The sequence below is a fragment of the Somniosus microcephalus genome, chromosome 32, assembly GCF_052327205.1.
Source record: "Somniosus microcephalus isolate GS21.2 chromosome 32, FLI_Smic_1.0, whole genome shotgun sequence".
Lineage (NCBI taxonomy): Eukaryota > Metazoa > Chordata > Chondrichthyes > Squaliformes > Somniosidae > Somniosus > Somniosus microcephalus.
Window position 1 is genome coordinate 15437743 of NC_141018.1, and position 18618 is coordinate 15456360.

General features: G+C 41.5%; 1 protein-coding gene across 1 annotated transcript in view; it reads left to right on the forward strand.

The window, feature by feature from the left end:
- The window catches only part of LOC147097290 (fibrillin-1-like), a 465058-nt gene that overhangs the window by 283364 nt on the left and 163076 nt on the right, over nucleotides 1-18618 (forward strand). Inside the window, exons 20-24 of the mRNA XM_085972115.1 lie at nucleotides 8477-8596; nucleotides 11338-11475; nucleotides 15262-15312; nucleotides 15852-15977; nucleotides 18235-18444. Of these exons, the coding sequence (XP_085828241.1) occupies nucleotides 8477-8596; nucleotides 11338-11475; nucleotides 15262-15312; nucleotides 15852-15977; nucleotides 18235-18444 (645 nt within the window). The remainder of the gene's footprint in view (nucleotides 1-8476; nucleotides 8597-11337; nucleotides 11476-15261; nucleotides 15313-15851; nucleotides 15978-18234; nucleotides 18445-18618) is intronic.

Consider the following 18618-nt stretch of genomic DNA (forward strand, 5'->3'; position numbering starts at 1 on the left):
AAAGGATTGAAGGACTTGGTATGTTATCCCACACTTCTTCATTTAGAAGTGATGTCACAGATATTTAAGTATGAGAGATAATGTCAGCCACCATCTCTAACACATCTTAGTCATATTATAGGTAAAATTTAAAAATTACACAGTTATTGTGTACAATAATAATCAAAGATTCCTGTGTTTTTTTAACTGTTATCTCTTCCTCAATTGTCAGCCAGATCTTCCTGCTGTACACACAGTTGAAAGCACAGTAACCTGTTCTCAGATTCCATCAACATTACTCTGAGATTGGCTACTTGGAAGTGAACAAGAGCAGCCGGGGCAAGGACTCAGATTTTTTTTTTCCTCCTTGTGGGGAAGGGCCTGGTCTCTGCTAGTGAAATGGGTGACTCAGTGAATGTAGGTCTGCAGACGCAAACCCACATCCTACAATTCTGTGCTGCTGTTCTGTGGTATACCAACATGGCATGCTGGGGTTGTGGGATAACAGCATGCTGTGCCACCATGCTGGGCTGTAGGATAGTAATTTGGCAACACCATGCCTTGCTGGACTGTGGTGCACCTTCAATACACAAAGCTAAGAAAACTGGTCTGTCTTTTTAAAAAAAACTTTCTTGTAATTTTGCTCTCTGTATGGTAGCCAAATTTAGATTCTAATACCACAGAAGTCTGGCATCCACTTTTTCCTTCATAGTTGCAAATCTGTAGTCATCAAACAAAGGAAAATAATAATTACAATATTACGGTCCTGCTGTTTCACTTCTCTGCACAGTGATTTAACCAGGTTTTTGTGTCGTTTCCTTTTAGCTGTTTATATGCTACACGCTGTCACATTATGGAGCAGTCAGTCTGGTGCATTCTTTGTCCAGCTGTGACTTATTTGAATAAGATTACACTCTATACCCCATGTTTAGGTTCCTCTAAGCTGCATGCTTTCATCATTATAGTTCCCAATGTAAAACACAAATACCGTAAATTGGATCTGGCATGTTTTAATGATATGAGGTCATGTTTCAAGAACCCCTTTGCAGTAATAGCCTATTAAAATGTTTCACATTACATTATAAAAATATAGTAAAGCACACAAATTATGTAAAAATTCAGTATCATCTATGATCTAACTATGAAGTGAGGCAATACAGCTTCTACTGTTACGAACTCATTATCTTCTGGCACTGTCATATATTTGAAAAAGGACAGTTTGAGTCAATGCCAGGTCAAGAGCTGATTATGTGAGTCACAGAAAAAAACTGGTAAACAGGCCGCCTTATATAGGAACATAGGAAGAGGAGTAAGCCATTCAACTCTTCGAGCCTGTTCTACCATTCAGTTATATCATAGTTGATCTGTACTTCAACTCTATTTAATCGCCTTTGCTGCATATCCCTTGATGACCTTACCTAAGAAAATCTATCAATTTTGGTCTTGAAAATTTAAATTGAACCAGCATTCATAGCCTTTTGGAGGAAAGCGTTCCAGATACCCACTACCTTTTGTGTGGTAAAAGTGCTTTCTGATTTCATTCCTAAATGCCTAGCTCTAATTTTATGATTCTGCCCCTTGTGGTGGATTCCCCCACCCGAGGAAATAGTTTCTCTATCTACCCTATTAAATGCTTTTATCATTTTAAAGATCTTGATTAGCATTCTGGGGAATCTGTGCTGTACCCCTTCCAAAACCAGTTTATCTTTCCTGAGGTGCGGTGCTCATAATTGAATGTGGTACTCTAGATAGGATCTGATGAAGGCTCCATACAACTGTAGAATCACTTCTTCACTTTTGTATTCTAACCCCCTTAAGATAAAGGCCAACATTCCATTAGGCTTTTTGATTTATTTTTTTTACCTGTGCACTAGCGTTTAATGATCTGTGCACATGGACACCCAAATACATCCCTTTGCTCCCCCACAGCGCCTACCTAGTCTTTCACCATTAAGAAAGTATTCTAATTTTTCTTAAATCCGAAGTGGCAGACTTCACACTTCCCCACATTGAACTCCACATGTTCTAGTTCTTCTTGCTTAATCCTTTGTAACTTCCTGCTCCCATCTACAAAACATGCTGTGTTTCCTAACTTAGTGTCATCTGCAAGCTTGAATATACAACTCCTTTTTCCTTCACCAAGTCATTACTATATATGGTGAAAAAACTGATGTCCCAGTACAGATCCCTGTGAATACCACTTGTGACATCCCACCAATCAGAATATTCCTTTTATCTCTACTCAGTCTCCTACCTCCAAACCAATTACCAACCCATGTCCCAAGGTTACCTCCAATTCTGTGCAATTTAATTTTTGCTAATAATCTCTTTTATGGACAACATTCATAGACACTCCCCTACCCACAATATGAGTTACCTCCTCAAAAAAATCAACTAGAAGTACTTCTATTTCAATAACAAAATCATTGAGAAAATGCAAATGCAAGATAGTTTTCTAGATCAGTATTTTGAGGAACCAACTAGGGAACAGGCTATTTTAGATCTAGTATTGTGCAACGAGAAAGGGTTAATGAATAACCTTGCAGTAAAGGGGCCTTTAGGGAAGAGTGACCATAATATGATATAATTTTATATTGAGTTTGGAAGTGACTTCGTTAAATCTGAAACTTGGGTCTTAAATCTATACAAAGCAAACTAAGTAGGTATGAGGGGCAAGTTGGCTACGGTAGATTGGGAAACTACATTAAAAGGTAACACAGTGGACGAGCAATGGCTAGCATTTAAAGAATTAATACATAATTTACAACAAATATACATTCCTTTAAGACACAAAAACCCCACAGGAAAAGTGGTCCAACCATGACTAACAAGAGAAGTTAAAGATAGTATTAGATCAAAGGAAGAGGCTTATAATGCTGCCAAAAAGAGTAGTAAGCCTGAGGATTGGGAGGATTTTAGAATTCCGCAAAGGAGGACCAAGAAATTGATAAAGAAATGGAAAATAGAATATGAGAGTAAACTAGCGAGAGACATAAAAACAGACTGTAAAAGCTTCTATAAGTATGTAAAAAGGAAAAGATTAGCGAAAGTAAATGTGGGTCCCTTACAGGCTGAGACAGGAGAAATTATAATGGGAAATAACGAAATGGCAGAGAAATTAAATAAATACTTTGGCCGTGATTTTGCCAATGGATGCGGCTTGGGAGCGGGTCAGCTGGCTTCTGGGTTCCAGTCCAGCCCCCAACTGCATCCGGCCAATGGATGTGATTTTATGTCGAGTGGCCTTGTTAAGCCCACCCTGAGGGCTTGCCAGCCAATTAAGAGGAAGCCTGTCAGATGACGTCATTTCATGACGTGGCATCTGCCGGTTTTCTTAAAGGGACCAAGCACACATTTTTTTTGACAGCTCATTTGTCAGTGTTTGGCAGCATTGAGGTGCTGCAAACACTGACAATCACTGTACAAAGGTGAGATCTTGCACCCAGGCTCTCCAATGACTTCCTCCATAGGCTAGAACAGATGGCAGCTGCAGAAGCAATCTGTCACTGGTGACAGAGGTTCTCCCAATGAGGTGGGACTAGACAGCCAATTCAAAACCTGTTACCTACAGAAAAGTGTAAATGCATTAAAAATGATTTTCCCAACATTTTCTTACCTCTGAAACTCTTACCACTGGATCCTTCACACCACTTCTGCAGCTGTCATCAATTCAGAAACATTACAGCAGACTCACAACAAGCCACACTTACCTGGCGTGGTGTCCAGACATCGGGGAATCCGAGCCAGAAGCGACAAAATTCAAAAAGAGCCTGTTAACAAGTATCAAGTACCTGTTAACAGCCAGGTAGGCCGCTAGGCATCCGGTCCATGCGCAAATCGGGGACCCGACGAGAAGATTGATTGGAGGCGGGCTGACGCCGGGTTTCCTATCCACTGTCTCTTTGCTTTTTTGACAGCAGTCCCGCCTCCAGTCCTGCACTCTGAGGACCTGCAAAATTCCGGCCTTTGTGTCTGTCTTCACGGAAGAAGATGCAAAAAACTTCCCGGAAATAGTGGAGAATCAAGCGTCTAGCGAGAATGAGGAACTGAAAGATATTAGTATTAGTAAAAAAGTAGTACTGGAGAAATTAATGGGACTGAAAGCTGATAAATCCCCTGGACCTGATGGCCTGCATCCTAGGGTTTTGAAAGAGTTGGCTATAGAGATAGTGGATGCATTGGTTGTCATTTTCCAAAATTCCATAGATTCTAGAACAGTTCCTGTGGATTGGAAGGTAGCAAATGTAACCCCACTATTTAAGAAAGAAGGGAGAGAGAAAACAGAGAACTACAGACCAGTTAGCCTGACATCAGTAGTAGGGAAAATGCTAGAATCTATTATTAAGGACATGTTAACAGGGCACTTAGAAAATAATAATAGGATTGAGCAGAGTCAGCATAGATTTATGAAAGGGAAATCGTGTTTGACAAATCTATTAGAGTTTTTTTAGGCTGTAACTAGTAGAATAGATAAGGGGGAACCAGTGGATGTGATGTATTTGGATTTTCAGAAGGCATTCGATAAGGTGCCACACAAAGGTTATTAAACAAAATTAGGGCTTATGGGATGGGGGTAATATACTAGCATGGATTGAGGATTGGTTAACGGACAGAAAACAGAGAATAGGAATAAACGGATCATTTTCGGGTTGGCAGGCTGTAACTATGACTCTATGAACTAGTGGGGTACCGCAAGGATCAGTGCTTGGGCCTCAGCTATTTACAATCTACATCAATGATTTGGATGAGGGGACCAAATGTAATATGTCCAAGTTTGCTGATGATATAAAGCTGGGTGGGAATGTAAGTTGTGAGGAGGATGCAAGGAAGCATTAAGGGGATATAGACAGGCTAAGTGAGTGGGCAAGAACATGGCAAATGGAATATAATGTGGAGAAATGTGAAGTTATCCCCATTAGTAGGAAAAGTAGAAAAACAGAGTTTTTTTAAATGGTGAGAGATTGGGAAATGTTGGTGTTCAGAGCGACCTGGGTGTCCTAGTCCACGAATCACTGAAAGTTAACATGCAGCTACAGCAAGCACTTAGGAAAGCAAATGGTATGTTGGCCTTTATTACAAGAGGATTTGAGCATAGAAACATAGAAGATAGGAGCAGGAGTAGGCCATTCGGCCCGTTGAGCCCGCTCCGCCATTTAATGAGATCATGGCTGATCATCCAAATTCAGTACCCTGTCTCTGCTTTCTCCCCATATCCCTTGATCCCTTTAGCCTCAAGAAATATATCCAACTCCTTCTTGAATATATTTAATGAATTGGTCTCAACTGCCTTGTGTGGCAGAGAATTCCACAGGTTCACCACTCTCTGGGTGAAGAAATTCCTCCTCATCTCAGTCCTAAATGGCTTACCCCTTATCCTTAGACTGTGACCCCTGGTTCTGGACTGCCCCGCCATCGGGAACATCCTTCCTGCATCTAGTCTGTCTAGTCCTGTTAGAATTTTATAAGTTTCAATGAGATCCCCTCTCATTCTTCTAAACTCTAGTGAATATAAGCCTAATCGACCCAATCTCTCCTCATATGTCATTCCTGCCATCCCAGGTATCAGCCTGGTGAATCTTCGCTGCACTCTCTCCATGGCAAGAACATCCTTCCTCAGATAAGGAGACCAAAACTGCACACAATACTCAAGGTGTGGTCTCACCAAGGTCCTGTACAACTGCAGCAAGACTTCCTTGCTCCTGTACTCAAACCCTCTCGCTGTGAAGGCGAACATACCATTTGCCTTCTTAACCGCCTGCTGCACCTGCATGCTTACCTTCAGCGACTGGTGCACAAGGACACCCAGGTCTCGTTGCACTTCCCCTTTTCCCAATCTATTGCCATTCAGATAATAATCTGTCTTCCTGTTTTTGCCACCAAAGTGGATAACCTTGCATTTATCCACATTGGGCAAATGTATGGCAAGTGCAGTATAATCACCCAACCTGTCCAAATCGTACTGGAGTTTCTCTGCCTCCTCCTCACAGCACACACGCCCACCCAGCTTTGTGTCGTCTGCAAACTTGGAGATATTACATCTAGTTCCCTCATCTAGATCATTTATATATATTGTGAATAGCTGGGGTCCTAGGACCGATCCCTGCGGTACCCCACTAGTCACTGCCTGCCACTCGGAAAAAGACCCGCTTATTCCAACTCTTTGCTTCCTGTCTGCCAACCAGTTCTCTATCCAAGACAGTACCTTACCCCCAATCCCATGTGCTTTAACTTTACACGCTAATCTCTTATGCGGGACCTTATCGAAAGCCTTCTGAAAGTCCAAATACACCACATCCACTGGTTCTCCCTTATCTATTCTACCAGTTACATCCTCAAAAAATTCCAGTAGATTAGTCAAACATGATTTACCTTTTGTAAATCCATGTTGACTTTGTCCGATCCTGTCACTGTTTTCCAAGTGCTCTGCTATTGCATCTTTGATAATGGACTCTAGCATTTCCCCCACTACCAATGTCAAGCTTACCGGTCTATAATTCCCCGTTTTCTCTCTACCACCTTTTTTTAATAGCGGGGTTATGTTAGCTACCCTCCAATCCATGGGAACTGTTCCAGAGTCTATAGAATTTTGGAAGATGACCAGCAATGCATCTACTATTTCTAGGGCCACTTCCTTAAGTACCCTAGGATGTAGATTATCAGGCCCTGGGGATTTATCGGCCTTCAATCCCGTCAATTTCTCGAACACCATTTCCCTACAATTACTGATTTCATTCAGTTCCTCCCCCTCATTAGACCCTATGTTCCCCGACATCTCTGGGAGGTTATTTGTGTCCTCCTTTGTGAAGACAGAACCAAAGTATGTATTTAATTGGTCTGCCATTTCTTTGTTCCCCATTATAAATTCCCCTGATTCTGACTGCAAGGGACCTACGCTTGACTTCACCAATCTTTTTCTCTTCACATATCTAAAGAAGCTTCTACAGTCAGTTTTTATGTTCCCTACAAGCTTATTCTCATACTCTATTTTCCCATTCTTAATTAATCCCTTTGTCCTCCTTTGCTGAATCCTAAACTGCTCCCAATCCTCAGGTTTGCTGCTTTTTCTGGCCAATTTATATGTCCTCTCCTTGGATCTTATGCTATCCCTAATTTCCCTTGTTAGCCAGGGTTGAGTCACCTTTTTTGTTTTATTTTTATGCCAAACGGGGATGAACAAATTCTGTAGTTCATCCATGCGATCTTTAAATGTTTGCCATTGCCTATCCACCGTCAACCCTTTAAGTAACGTTCCCCAATCCATCCTAGCCAACTCGCGCCTCATACCATCGTAGTTTCCTTTATTTAAATTCAGGACCCTAGTCTCTGAGTCAGGTACTTCACTCTCCATCTTAATGAAGAATTCTATCATATTACGATCGCTCCGCCCCCAAGGGGCCTCGCACAACAAGATTGCTAATTAACCCTTTCTCATTACATAATACCCAGTCTAAGATGGCCTGATCTCTAGTTAGTTCCTCGACATATTGGTCCAGGAAACCATCCCGTATACACTCTAGGAATTGCTCCTCCACAGTATTGTTACTAATTTGGTTAGCCCAATCTATATGTAGATTAAAGTCACCCATGATAACTGTTGTGCCCTTATTGCACGCGTCTCTAATTTCCCATTTAATGCCATCCCCAACCTCAGCATTACTGTTTGGGGGTCTGTATACCACTCCCACTAACGTTTTCTGCCCCTCTCCCCTTGGTATTTCTGAGCTCTACCCACACGGATTCCACATCATCAGAGCTAATATCCTTCCTTACTATTGTGTTAATCTCTTTAACCAGCAATGCGACCCCACCTCCTTTTCTTTTTTGCCTGTCTTTCCTGAATATTGAATACCCCTGGATGTTGAATTCCCATCCTTGGTCACCCTGGAGCCATGTCTCCGTAATCCCAATTATATCATAATTATCCCATAATCTATCTTTAAATCCTTTAATCATCTTAAAAACATCAATTAGATCACCACTTAATCTATATTCCAGGGAATACAAGCCTAGTCTATGAACTTGTTCTCATATGAGAACAGGTTGCATAATGTTGAGCACACCTGTAGTTTATATTAATTCTGGCAATTGTTCTTTCCTGCCAAACACATGGGGTGCTAGAGCCACTTGTATCTTTGCCTAATTAAAGTCTACCAATTGACTGTGGAATTATTAGTGTTCACATTGCGAGAAACGTTGGTTCCACATGTCCTGCTGTTCTGGCCATCCTGATGTAAAAGATTGTAAAAGGAAGTGAGGGGCCAAAAAATAGATTAATGCGGTGAAATCGCACTATGCAATATTAGAATGCAAACATATTAACATATTCGTACTAAATTCCTTTGCTATATAAAAAAATTAACATCACTGTTAAAATAGCAGGCAAACACATTTGAAAGTGATTTAACGCAATAAAAGTTAACAAAGAATATTTTGAGAGAATTTTGTACTAAATGTGATTTATCAGCTGGTTAACGTGTATCTATTTTTCCCCCCACAGATATTAATGAATGTGAGACCAATCCCTGCATAAATGGGGATTGTAAGAACGTACCTGGCAGCTATTCATGTCAGTGTTTCCCAGGAAGTACTCTTGATGCATCTAGAACTCGGTGCATTGGTATGTCCATTTAAATTTTTGCTTTTTTAGCGTGCAAAAAACCTCTTTCATTTGAACATGTCACTCAAACATGTAAATAACTACTGCTTTTTGGACATAGAGAACCTCTAACAAACATTTTTTTGTGAAAGTAAAAGCAATATAGTGCTACCTATAGAAAACAAAAGTAATTCTCCAGATTATTGTTTAGTTACAGCTGCTAATTTATGGCTTTGGCAGCAGCTTTTAGCTGGCATATCTGTGAACTTGTACTACTAGGAGTAAAAGTTCACATGGAATTTTTCTAAACTGAAGGTAATACCATTAATCTACTGTGGATGATAAATATAACTGGCAAGTAAATATTGTGTTTATCACAACCTGAAATTTCATTTGTGGCACTGCACAAATGAATTTGAAGTAATGTTAATAAGTGTTTATTAGTTGTTAACAATTTTTTGGGGACCTAAACAAAAAAAAAATAATAAAAATGCTGAAATTACAATTGAAACTCTGGCCCTGAAAACTCCCATGGTGGGACGGTGGCGGAAGGCCAGGAAATTGCACCGGAACCGAGAAACGGTAGGCCCTAGCCTGCGTTGGAAGTTTTCTGGGGAGCTTTTTCAAAAATAATTTGCGATATGTAGGCGTCGCTGGCAAGGGGCCGGTGTTTATTGCCCATCCCTAGTTGTCCTCAAGAAGATGGTGGTGAGCCACTTTCTTGAACTGTTGTAGTCCGTGTGATGAAGGTGCTCCCACAATGCTGTTAGGAAGTTTCAGGATTCTGAAGGAACGGGATGTATGTCGAAGTCAGGATGGTGTGTGACTTGGAGGGGAACTTGAAGGTAATGGTGTTTTCATGCACCTGCTGCCCTTGTCCTTCTAGATGGTAGAGGTTGCGGATTTAGAAGGTGCTGCCAAAGAAGCCTTGGTGCCTTGCTTCAGTGCATCCTGTAGATAGTACACACTGTAGCCAGAGTACTTCAATAGTGGAGGGAGTGAATGTTTAAGGTGGTGGATGAGTTGGTAATCAAGCAGACTGTTTTGCCCTGGATGGTGTCGAGCTCCTTGAGTGTTGTGTTTTTTTTGTTGTTTTTTTTCTCTGAATTTACTTTATAATATCCCACAATAGAAGTTTACAATAGAAGTTCCTGGAGTGTTGTTACAGCGGCACCTATCCAGGAAAGTGGAGAGTATTCCATCACGCTCGTGACATGCCTTGTAGGTAGTGGAGAAGCTTTGGGGAGTTGAGAGGTGAGCCACTCGCTGCAGAATACCTGCTCTGGTAGCATTTATGTTGCTGGTCCAGATGAGTTATCCGCCATAACGATAGTCCCCTATTTTGAGGGGTTGTGCCCAAAAGGAGAGAACTTCCAGGCAATTAACTTTTTAAAAGGCAAGAAAATCTGAGGGGAAACTTTGGCCTAGAAATTCAGTGCCCTTAGCACCGATTTTGCGGCGCTGGAGGGCCTAGAGCTGCAATTGGCGCCGGTTCCTAAATTGCCTGGGGCCCTTCCGCGGCGGTAGACCGGTAGCGCTGTGCCGGCACCGATGACGTCATCGGTGTGCGCAGCGTCCCGGTTGCCGTGGTAACCCGGCCCCAAGCCGAAATTCAGTTGCGCCCGCCTCGCCCGTGGCAGGCGCAACTAAGACTCTGGCAACAGAGTCTTCCCCCAGTGTGCGCCGGCGCATAAAGGTGGAGCGGCGGCCGGCCGCGTTCCCGGCGGCTGCCTGCCCGCACCTCCCTTCCCGGACTCCTGCATTCCCCCCCCCGCGGCCCTGATCAGTGTCTCATGCGAGCCCAGCACTTCCCCGAGGTGCCGGGCTCAGATGTCGGGTCAATCCGCCGGACAGTTGTCGGCTGCAGGCAGCTCCTCCTTAACAGGAGGAGGAGGCCTGCAGTTCCCCCACCTGCCGCACCGCATCGGGTGCCGCAGCGGGGGATTAGCGCCGGGAAACCCAAGTTCACGCCCGTTTTGAGGCGCTAAAGGAGGGTTTTAGCGCCCGCCGCCGTCTGGGCCCGGCGCACCCGAATTTTCGTCGGGCGCTGGCGCAAACTTTCTGGCGCTACAGCCCTGGCAAGACCAGAACCCAATTTCTAGGCCTTTATTTTAGTTAAATGTTTTATTCTCACATGAAAAGTTTAATAAAATCAGAATAAGAATAAAAATATATTAAAATAATGTTGCACTTTCTGAAATAGTTTTTATTATTTTGTATAAAATTGAAATTGACCAGCATAAGCAGTTGTTACCTAAATGGATTACTATTTGATCCATAAATAAATAAAGTGGCTACTAGAAGAAATTAAATTTGGAACTACAATATGGAATTTGGGATTGTGGGGAACATGAAGGACCAGTAGGACTATTCCTGGTCTTTGCAGGTGTCCATTTAGTGTTATGTTCCAGTGCTGTGTAAGATAGTAGAGGTCCCTCTAGTGCTGGAAAGCTAGTACTACACCACTGCAATTCACTTAGCAGGTCTCACGGTCTTTACACTGATATTTTCTGCATATTCTGAACAAAAGAAAACAGATTCTGGACTTGGAATATATACCCTGCATTTGAAGATAATTTAAGAAAGCATCAGTTCATGAGTGCACTTGTAAGGCAGTTTTATATCCATGCTGGTTCTCCCTATTGATGCACATTTTTAACGTTTAGGACATCTTCAGATCTTTGTCACTGGCATTATTCCAGTTACCTGAAAGAAATTATGCTAAGCCATTATTTTCATTTAGAAATGTGTTTTTTCTACAGAAACTGTTAAGGGTACCTGCTGGTTGCAACACATTGGTGGACAATGCGAAGTAAACATCAACGGTGCCACACTAAAGTCACAGTGCTGCTCAACATTGGGTGCTGCTTGGGGAAGTCCATGTATTCCTTGTAAAATAGGTAATTGTGTTCCTAATAGATGTCATTCTATTAGAATAGTTTACATTGCATTGAGATAATTATATTTCACTCTAGTGTTAATAGTGTCATTACTGGAATCTTATACATGTTCTGGGAGTATATACCAGTGCTGTGCCACATACATTGTTAAAGTATAGAGGTAAATTCCTGTTGCCCCAATTCTAGCCAGCAAGTCAGGGGAAGGCAGCAAGCAGAGAGATTGCACTTCACACAAGAAATGGAAGAAAAATGTTAAGGTCACTGAAGCAACAATAGAAGACACATGGGGATGGGTCCAGATGTTTCTGCTTTCTCTCCGGCAATAGCTTGTCATTTAATGAGACCTAAATAAATGATGATTCAGCCAAAAATAAGGGGAGGGGACTAAGATAAGGTTATTAAAAGGATTATAACTCAGGAGCCATAATTCTTTTTTTTAATTATATTTTCAGCAGTTGACATTCGCATATCTATCTCATGAAGCCTTGGTAAATTTTGATTACTCAATGCTTGCAGAAGTACATTTGCCCTCATTAATGTTTCTTGGCAGTGTGAAGCATGCTTGGAGCGATATCAGTTTAAAGCTTAAACAATTTGCCGATTGCTGGTCCAAGGGATTTAATTTGGTGAGAGTTAGGAAGCCCTACCTACTAGTCAGCCTGTTGAAATCACTCTCCTTGCCTGTCTGTTGCTGGGTCACAGTTACTGGCCCGTATTTTCTGGTACCTACGGGTGCATACGTGGTGCATACAAACCCGTGAGGGCCCCGCAAGAAGCGCATGTGCAAAAACCCAGAAGTTGCAAGGAGAAACTGCTTTACCAAATGAGTGGTTAGAATGTGGAACTTGCTACCACAAGGAGTAGTTGAGGCAAATAGCATAAAGATGCATTAAGAGGAAGCTAGATGAGCACATGAGGGAGAAAAGAATAGTAAGCTATGCTGAATAGGGTTAGATGAGGAGCCTCATGTGGAGCATAAAGACCGGCATGGTCCAGTTGGCCGAATGGCCTGTTTCTGTGCTGTACATTCTTTGTAATTCTATGTATTTTTCCTTGTATACTGTGCAAGTGGAATTTTGTCTAAAGTAAGATAATAAGTAAAAAAGAAATAAAATATGGTGTTGGCTCCTTTTATATCTGAGCCCATATGCCCCAAATATACTTTCGTGTTTGTAAATGCCCAGAAATGTTAGCACACACAAAAAAGACAAAAGCCCTTCTGACCCCTGCGCATACAGGTAGTCACATAAATTAAAAACAACTCTATTTAAAATATGTAGGACCCCAGCTATTCACAATATATATTAATGATCTAGACGAGGGAACTAGATGTAATATCTCCAAGTTTGCAGACGACACAAAGCTGGGTGGGTGTGTGTGCTGTGAGGAGGATGCCAAGAAACTCCAGTATGATTTGGATAGGTTGGGTGATTGGACAGATGCAGTATAATGTGGATAAATGCGAGGTTATCCACTTTGGTGGCAAAAACAGGAAGGCAGATTATTATCTGAACGGCAATAGATTGGGAGAAGGGGAAGTGCAACGAGACCTGGGTGTCCTTGTGCACCAGTCGCTGAAGGTAAGCATGCAGGTGCAGCAGGCGGTTAAGAAGCCAAATGGTATGTTCGCCTTCATAGCGAGAGGATTTGAGTACGGGAGCAAAGATGTCTTGCTGCAGTTGTACAAGGCCTTGGTGAGACCACACCTTGAGTATTGTGTGCAGTTTTGGTCGCCTTATCTGAGGAAGGATGTTCTTGCCATGAAGGGAGTGCAGCAAAGATTCACCAGACTGATACCTAGGATGGCAGGAATGACGGATGAGGAGAGATTGAGTCGATTGGGCTTATATTTGCTGGAGTTTAGAAGAATGAGAGGGGATCTCATTGAAACTTATAAAATTCTAACAGGACTAGATGCAGAAAGGATGTTCCCGATGGCGGGGGAGTCCAGAACCAGGGGTCACAGTCTAAGGATAAGGGGTAAGCCATTTAGGACTGAGATGAGGAGGAACTTCTTCACCCAGAGAGTGGTGAACCTGTGGAATTCTCTACCACAAAAGGCAGTTGAGACCAATTCATTAAATATATTCAAGAAGGAGTTGGATATATTTCTTAAGGCTACAGGGATATGGGGAGAAAGCAGGGACAGGGTACTGAATTTGGGTGATCAGCCATGATCTCATTAAATGGCGGAGCAGGGTCGAGGGGCCGAATGGCCTCCTCTTGCTCCTATCTTCTATGTTTCTATGTCGGGACCTCACCAAGTTTGCGGAGTACTGAAGTATGTACAGTGTTTGTTCCAAGAGAAGCTAAGGCTCTGTAAATGTTCCAGCTCCGAAAGGCGTCCAGTTATTCAGCCTTGTCAGACGGGCAGTAATAGAACAGGAGGACGAAAAATACTAAACTAAATAACATCAAAATGTTGAGGGATCCCCCCCCAATGTCTGCATGAGATTATTAAGTGAGGAGCTGAGCTGTACAGACCAGGAAGGTCCCAGGTTCATTCCCTGGTTTGTGCTGAGTTATTGATACCAGTCAGGGCATCGGTTGGGTGCTACAATTGGTCTCAGCAATCTGGGCTCGGGTGGAGAAAATCAGCTCGGTTTCCCAATACAGTACTGATTTCTTTCTGCTGGAAGTGCACGTGTTAGGTCAGAACAGGTTTGGGTTCAACTGCGATAGCGGCTACAGTTCAATAGCTTGCCAGTGCACACTGTCCAGGATAACACATGGATAATGAGATACTGGGTGGGATACTGGAGGGCAATTGGTGCCAATGGAATTATATCTTAGAAAGGAGTCAAAACATTCAGAAGAGGGACAGAATAGTGAAAATTGGCAGGAAATGAGAATGAATAAGGAAATAAAAGCATCTACCACATCACTCTAGATTGTAAAGAGGTTGTTGGAAAACGTGCAGAGCAACCTGCAGACCCTGCCCCTGGATCCTGTCTTTTATCTGAAGTCATTCTGAGCTGAAGCAGAATGTCAGAATACTGAATGATTTTATGCAGGGAATTAAATGGTTGAGGGTATTGGTAAATGTATGTAGCAAAAACAACTGTGGCAAATCGAATAATAGGCTAAAATGGCAGCAATACCTTGAGGATGACATGTAAGAGATTAACCACTGAATCAAGGTACTCACCTAAAAGAAAATCCCCACAAATGTTTGATTTTTATCTAAGTTTTTGTACCATTTTTTGTACTAATGTGGAAGCAATTTGCTCCTTAGAAAAATATTAATTGTTACGTACTACATTTTTGCTCATGGTGGGGTGGGGGTAGAGAAATTTAAAATCCAGGATCTAAACCCCAATTTTATTCCAAAAAAATAGTAAAACTATTAGCTGCATCTTCATGCAGGTTTTTATGACCTGCATGATGCTGCAACTAGATAGCATGTTATTTCCATCAACTATTCTTAGTCATAGAACCACAACAGCATAAATTAGCTTTAAGCTGTTGTGTTACATATGAAGAATCTTTGATCAGAAAACCACTTCTGCATTGTCAATCTCATTTAGTATATGTAAAATGAAATTATTTAAGGGAAGGGGTTATTGTCATTTGAAAGTTGATGGCTTCCAACTGAGTTTGTAAATTGCAATGCAAAATATAAACTGCATGTTACAAAGATATCATGATAACACCATTGCACCATTTCAAACTCCTTCCTACCCAAAAGGACAATAGTTCCCTATAATTTAAGCTGGTTACACAGTCTTTATTACATTTTCTGTTTAAAAAATATCAGTTGAAGTAATAGTTTTGCTTTATTTTTAGACAGCATCTGCCCTAGAGGATATACAAGAGTTAATGGAACGATCTGTGAGGGTATGTAAGGTTACTCCTCTATCCTGTTATATTTGTGTGTGTGTCTGTCTACCAATTGCTATCTCTCAAATCCAAATGCTAGAATGTGATATAAACTCTTCAGTAGCAACTAATGACTAAAAAGTATATGTACTGTACAGAGCTGGGGAAATTTGAATAAAGAACATAAAATGTCCATGCCTTTTACACCACTTCAAGAACATAGACCGCTTTAATGATAATCTCACTGGCTTGACGAGAAACACATTCCGTCGTGATTGGCATCATAAGTAGACATTGCTCATGAGTTTGGAACCTTTGTGGTCACCTTTACATATGTATTTAAATTTTTCCTGTCCAGTTAAGTCGGAATGGTACTTATTCCAATAATAACTTTAGGTAGTCGGTTGTTTAGATCAGAGCATACTTTTAATCTGCCTGGGTTCAAATGTTTATATTTACATTGCACAACTTGATAAATGTTTTGTATTATGATGTCTGCTTGCATTTTTGTTAAACCATGAAATTTTTAATCGTAATTCTTTTGTAATTCTTTAAAGATGTTAATGAGTGTATAGTATTTCCTGGGGTGTGCACCAATGCTGACTGTGTGAATACACAGGGATCATTTCAGTGCATCTGTTCTAATGGTATGACCCTGGACAGCAGTGGACGAACGTGTATTGGTAAGTATGGACCATATTTTTCAGCCAAATATGTAAGTACCACAACTATATTAAAATATTGCATGTATATCTATAATGCTCTTATGGTGAAAAATATTTTTTTAAATGCTGCTATAAACAAAATTGGTGCATTATGTTTTAAGAAAAATTGGGATTATTTTCATTAATCTCTGCACTTTTAACATAAATGAATTCCAATTAATTACCCCATAATACCTGAATGTCATCAGTGTCTGTACACTTGCAGGTAGCTCCTTAACAGTCCATTTGCTAATGGTAGTGAAATAGTCAATTTCAGTGAAATATGAGGAATGAAAAACCTACCTAATTGTGCACATCGGGTAGATTGTTACATTTAAAAGTTTAAAACAGTAAGTAAAAAAGTGAACTACAGTGTTTGTGTTCCGTGAAACATCATAAAACTAGACTTAAAGGCATGAATCAATATTTAAATTACCAGCAGACAATCATTCTTCTTAATAGTTTAAGTTTCCAAACCTTTTGTCATAGCTATTCCATGTTGGCCTGTTTTTTATAAGAAATCTTTTTAATAGGTTCAGTAATAAAAGGTCATGGTCTATCTGCAACATGCATGAACCATTGCCAAACAAGAATAGTTTCAATTCCTTACAAATATGGAAACAGTACAGCTCAAACAATCAGACCTAGTTTTAATGAGAAACAACCAGAGTAACTGAGTTTTGATCAGATATACTATATAACACTGGTGAAAAGAGTCAGCTTCTCATCCATGAACAAAAAGCAAACTACTGCAGATGCTGGAAATCAGAAACAAAAACAGAAAAATGCTGGAAATGTTCAGCAGGTCAGGCATCATCAAGAACAGACAAGCTAATGTTTCAGTTATGGACCCTTCATCAGGTTTCATCCCCCTATCCAGATTGCTTCAAGTACAGTCTAGCCTGGCTGACACAACTCAGCAAACTGAAACATTGCGTTCTAACGAAGGGGCCATAGCTGAAAAGTTGTCTGCTCTCTCCACAGGTGACCTGCTGAGTGTTTCCAGCATTTACTGTTTTTGTTTCAGCTTTTCATTGCATTTTATCATAATATGCAAAATGGTATCTTCCCTCAACTCTTTAATCAAGGTAGGTCCTTAAGTATTTGTTTAATACTTCAATTATGGACCTTTCAAAAGATATGTAACTGTTTACTTATCCTCATACTTAAGTTGTTTTAATTTTTCTTTCATTGTTATACTATGCACTGTTCATTACATTGGAAACAGAGGCCACAGACTCTTCTGTAACTGCTGTTGAAGCTGCTCCAGGGTGTTTTAGTGGAAGGGAGGCATGCTTCATGTTCATTAGGTACAGAAAATGTCTGATTTTCTTCCCCTATCCTGATTGCTCGATGTGCAGTCTAGCCTAACTACATTGCTGAGAACTCAGACAACTACGGCAAAAGGATGGATTTTAACTCCAGCCACACTTCTGGTTTCCGCCAGGCAGGACGAGGGTTAAAATGGAACGGGCGACTTATCCACTCCTTTCCCGCCCCAATATAGCCGACTGCAATTTTAAATTACAGACAGAAAGGGCACACGCCCCAAGGGTGGTCATCTTTAAAAATACATATCGGGCTTTGATGACGTCGTTGAGACCTGACTGCCATTTTAACCTGAGGCCTGAGTGGGGGAGCAATGGTGGCTTCCCCGCCATGCCAAACCTGCCAGGAAAACCTGTCAGGGCCAGAGTAAGGTAAGCTTTTAAATTTTCTTTTTAGTTTCCTTGCGTGTTAGGAGGACCAGAAGGGATCCTTCAGACCCCACAATAATACCTTGGGTCTACCCAGCCCTGGATTACCCCCTCCTCGGACCGCAATTCCCCAGCTGAGCACCACCGATCCACTTAACTTTGTGCCGGGGATCATTCCCCCAGGTCTGGAAGCCACCCGATTTTAACGGCCAGGCAGCCACTTCCCAGCTACTTGGTTGAGAAGTGGGCTGGGCCTTCCTGCTGCCATTCCCAGATGGGCCGGCCGCTCACTTTGCTGTGTTCCCGCCCAGGTGTTAAAATCGAGCCCACAGAATTCAAGTAATAGCCTGTCTTGGAATTTGGAAATGCAACCTTCTGGTTGGAAGAGTGATATTCAACTGCTTCATCGATTGGCTCACTGCCTACCTGTTTTTTAAAATGTTATTATCGTCACAAATTCTGTCAAAGATTTGTGTGATATTTTGTTGCTCATGTACTTCTGCATCTAAAGTGGCACCTTTACATTGTGCTTTGGCCAGATATTCGTTTGGAACACTGCTATATGAAATATGATGAGGATGAATGTGCAGTACCTTTACCAGGCCGATTACGCATTGATGCTTGCTGCTGTTCTGTCGGTGCTGCTTGGGGGCCAGATTGCGAAAAATGTCCTGAGAAAGGCACAAGCGACTACAAAGCTCTTTGCCCACGTGGACCAGGATTTTCTAGCAGAGGAGAACTTTTCAAAGGTAAAAATGTTACAATAAAAATGCAAATAAAGCAACTTTAAAGTTTAGAAACATAGAAACATAGAAGATAGGAGCAGGAGTAGGCCATTCGGCCCCTCGAGCCTGCTCCGCCATTCAATGCGATCATGGCTGATCATCCAAATTCAGTACCTTCTTGAATATATTTAATGAATT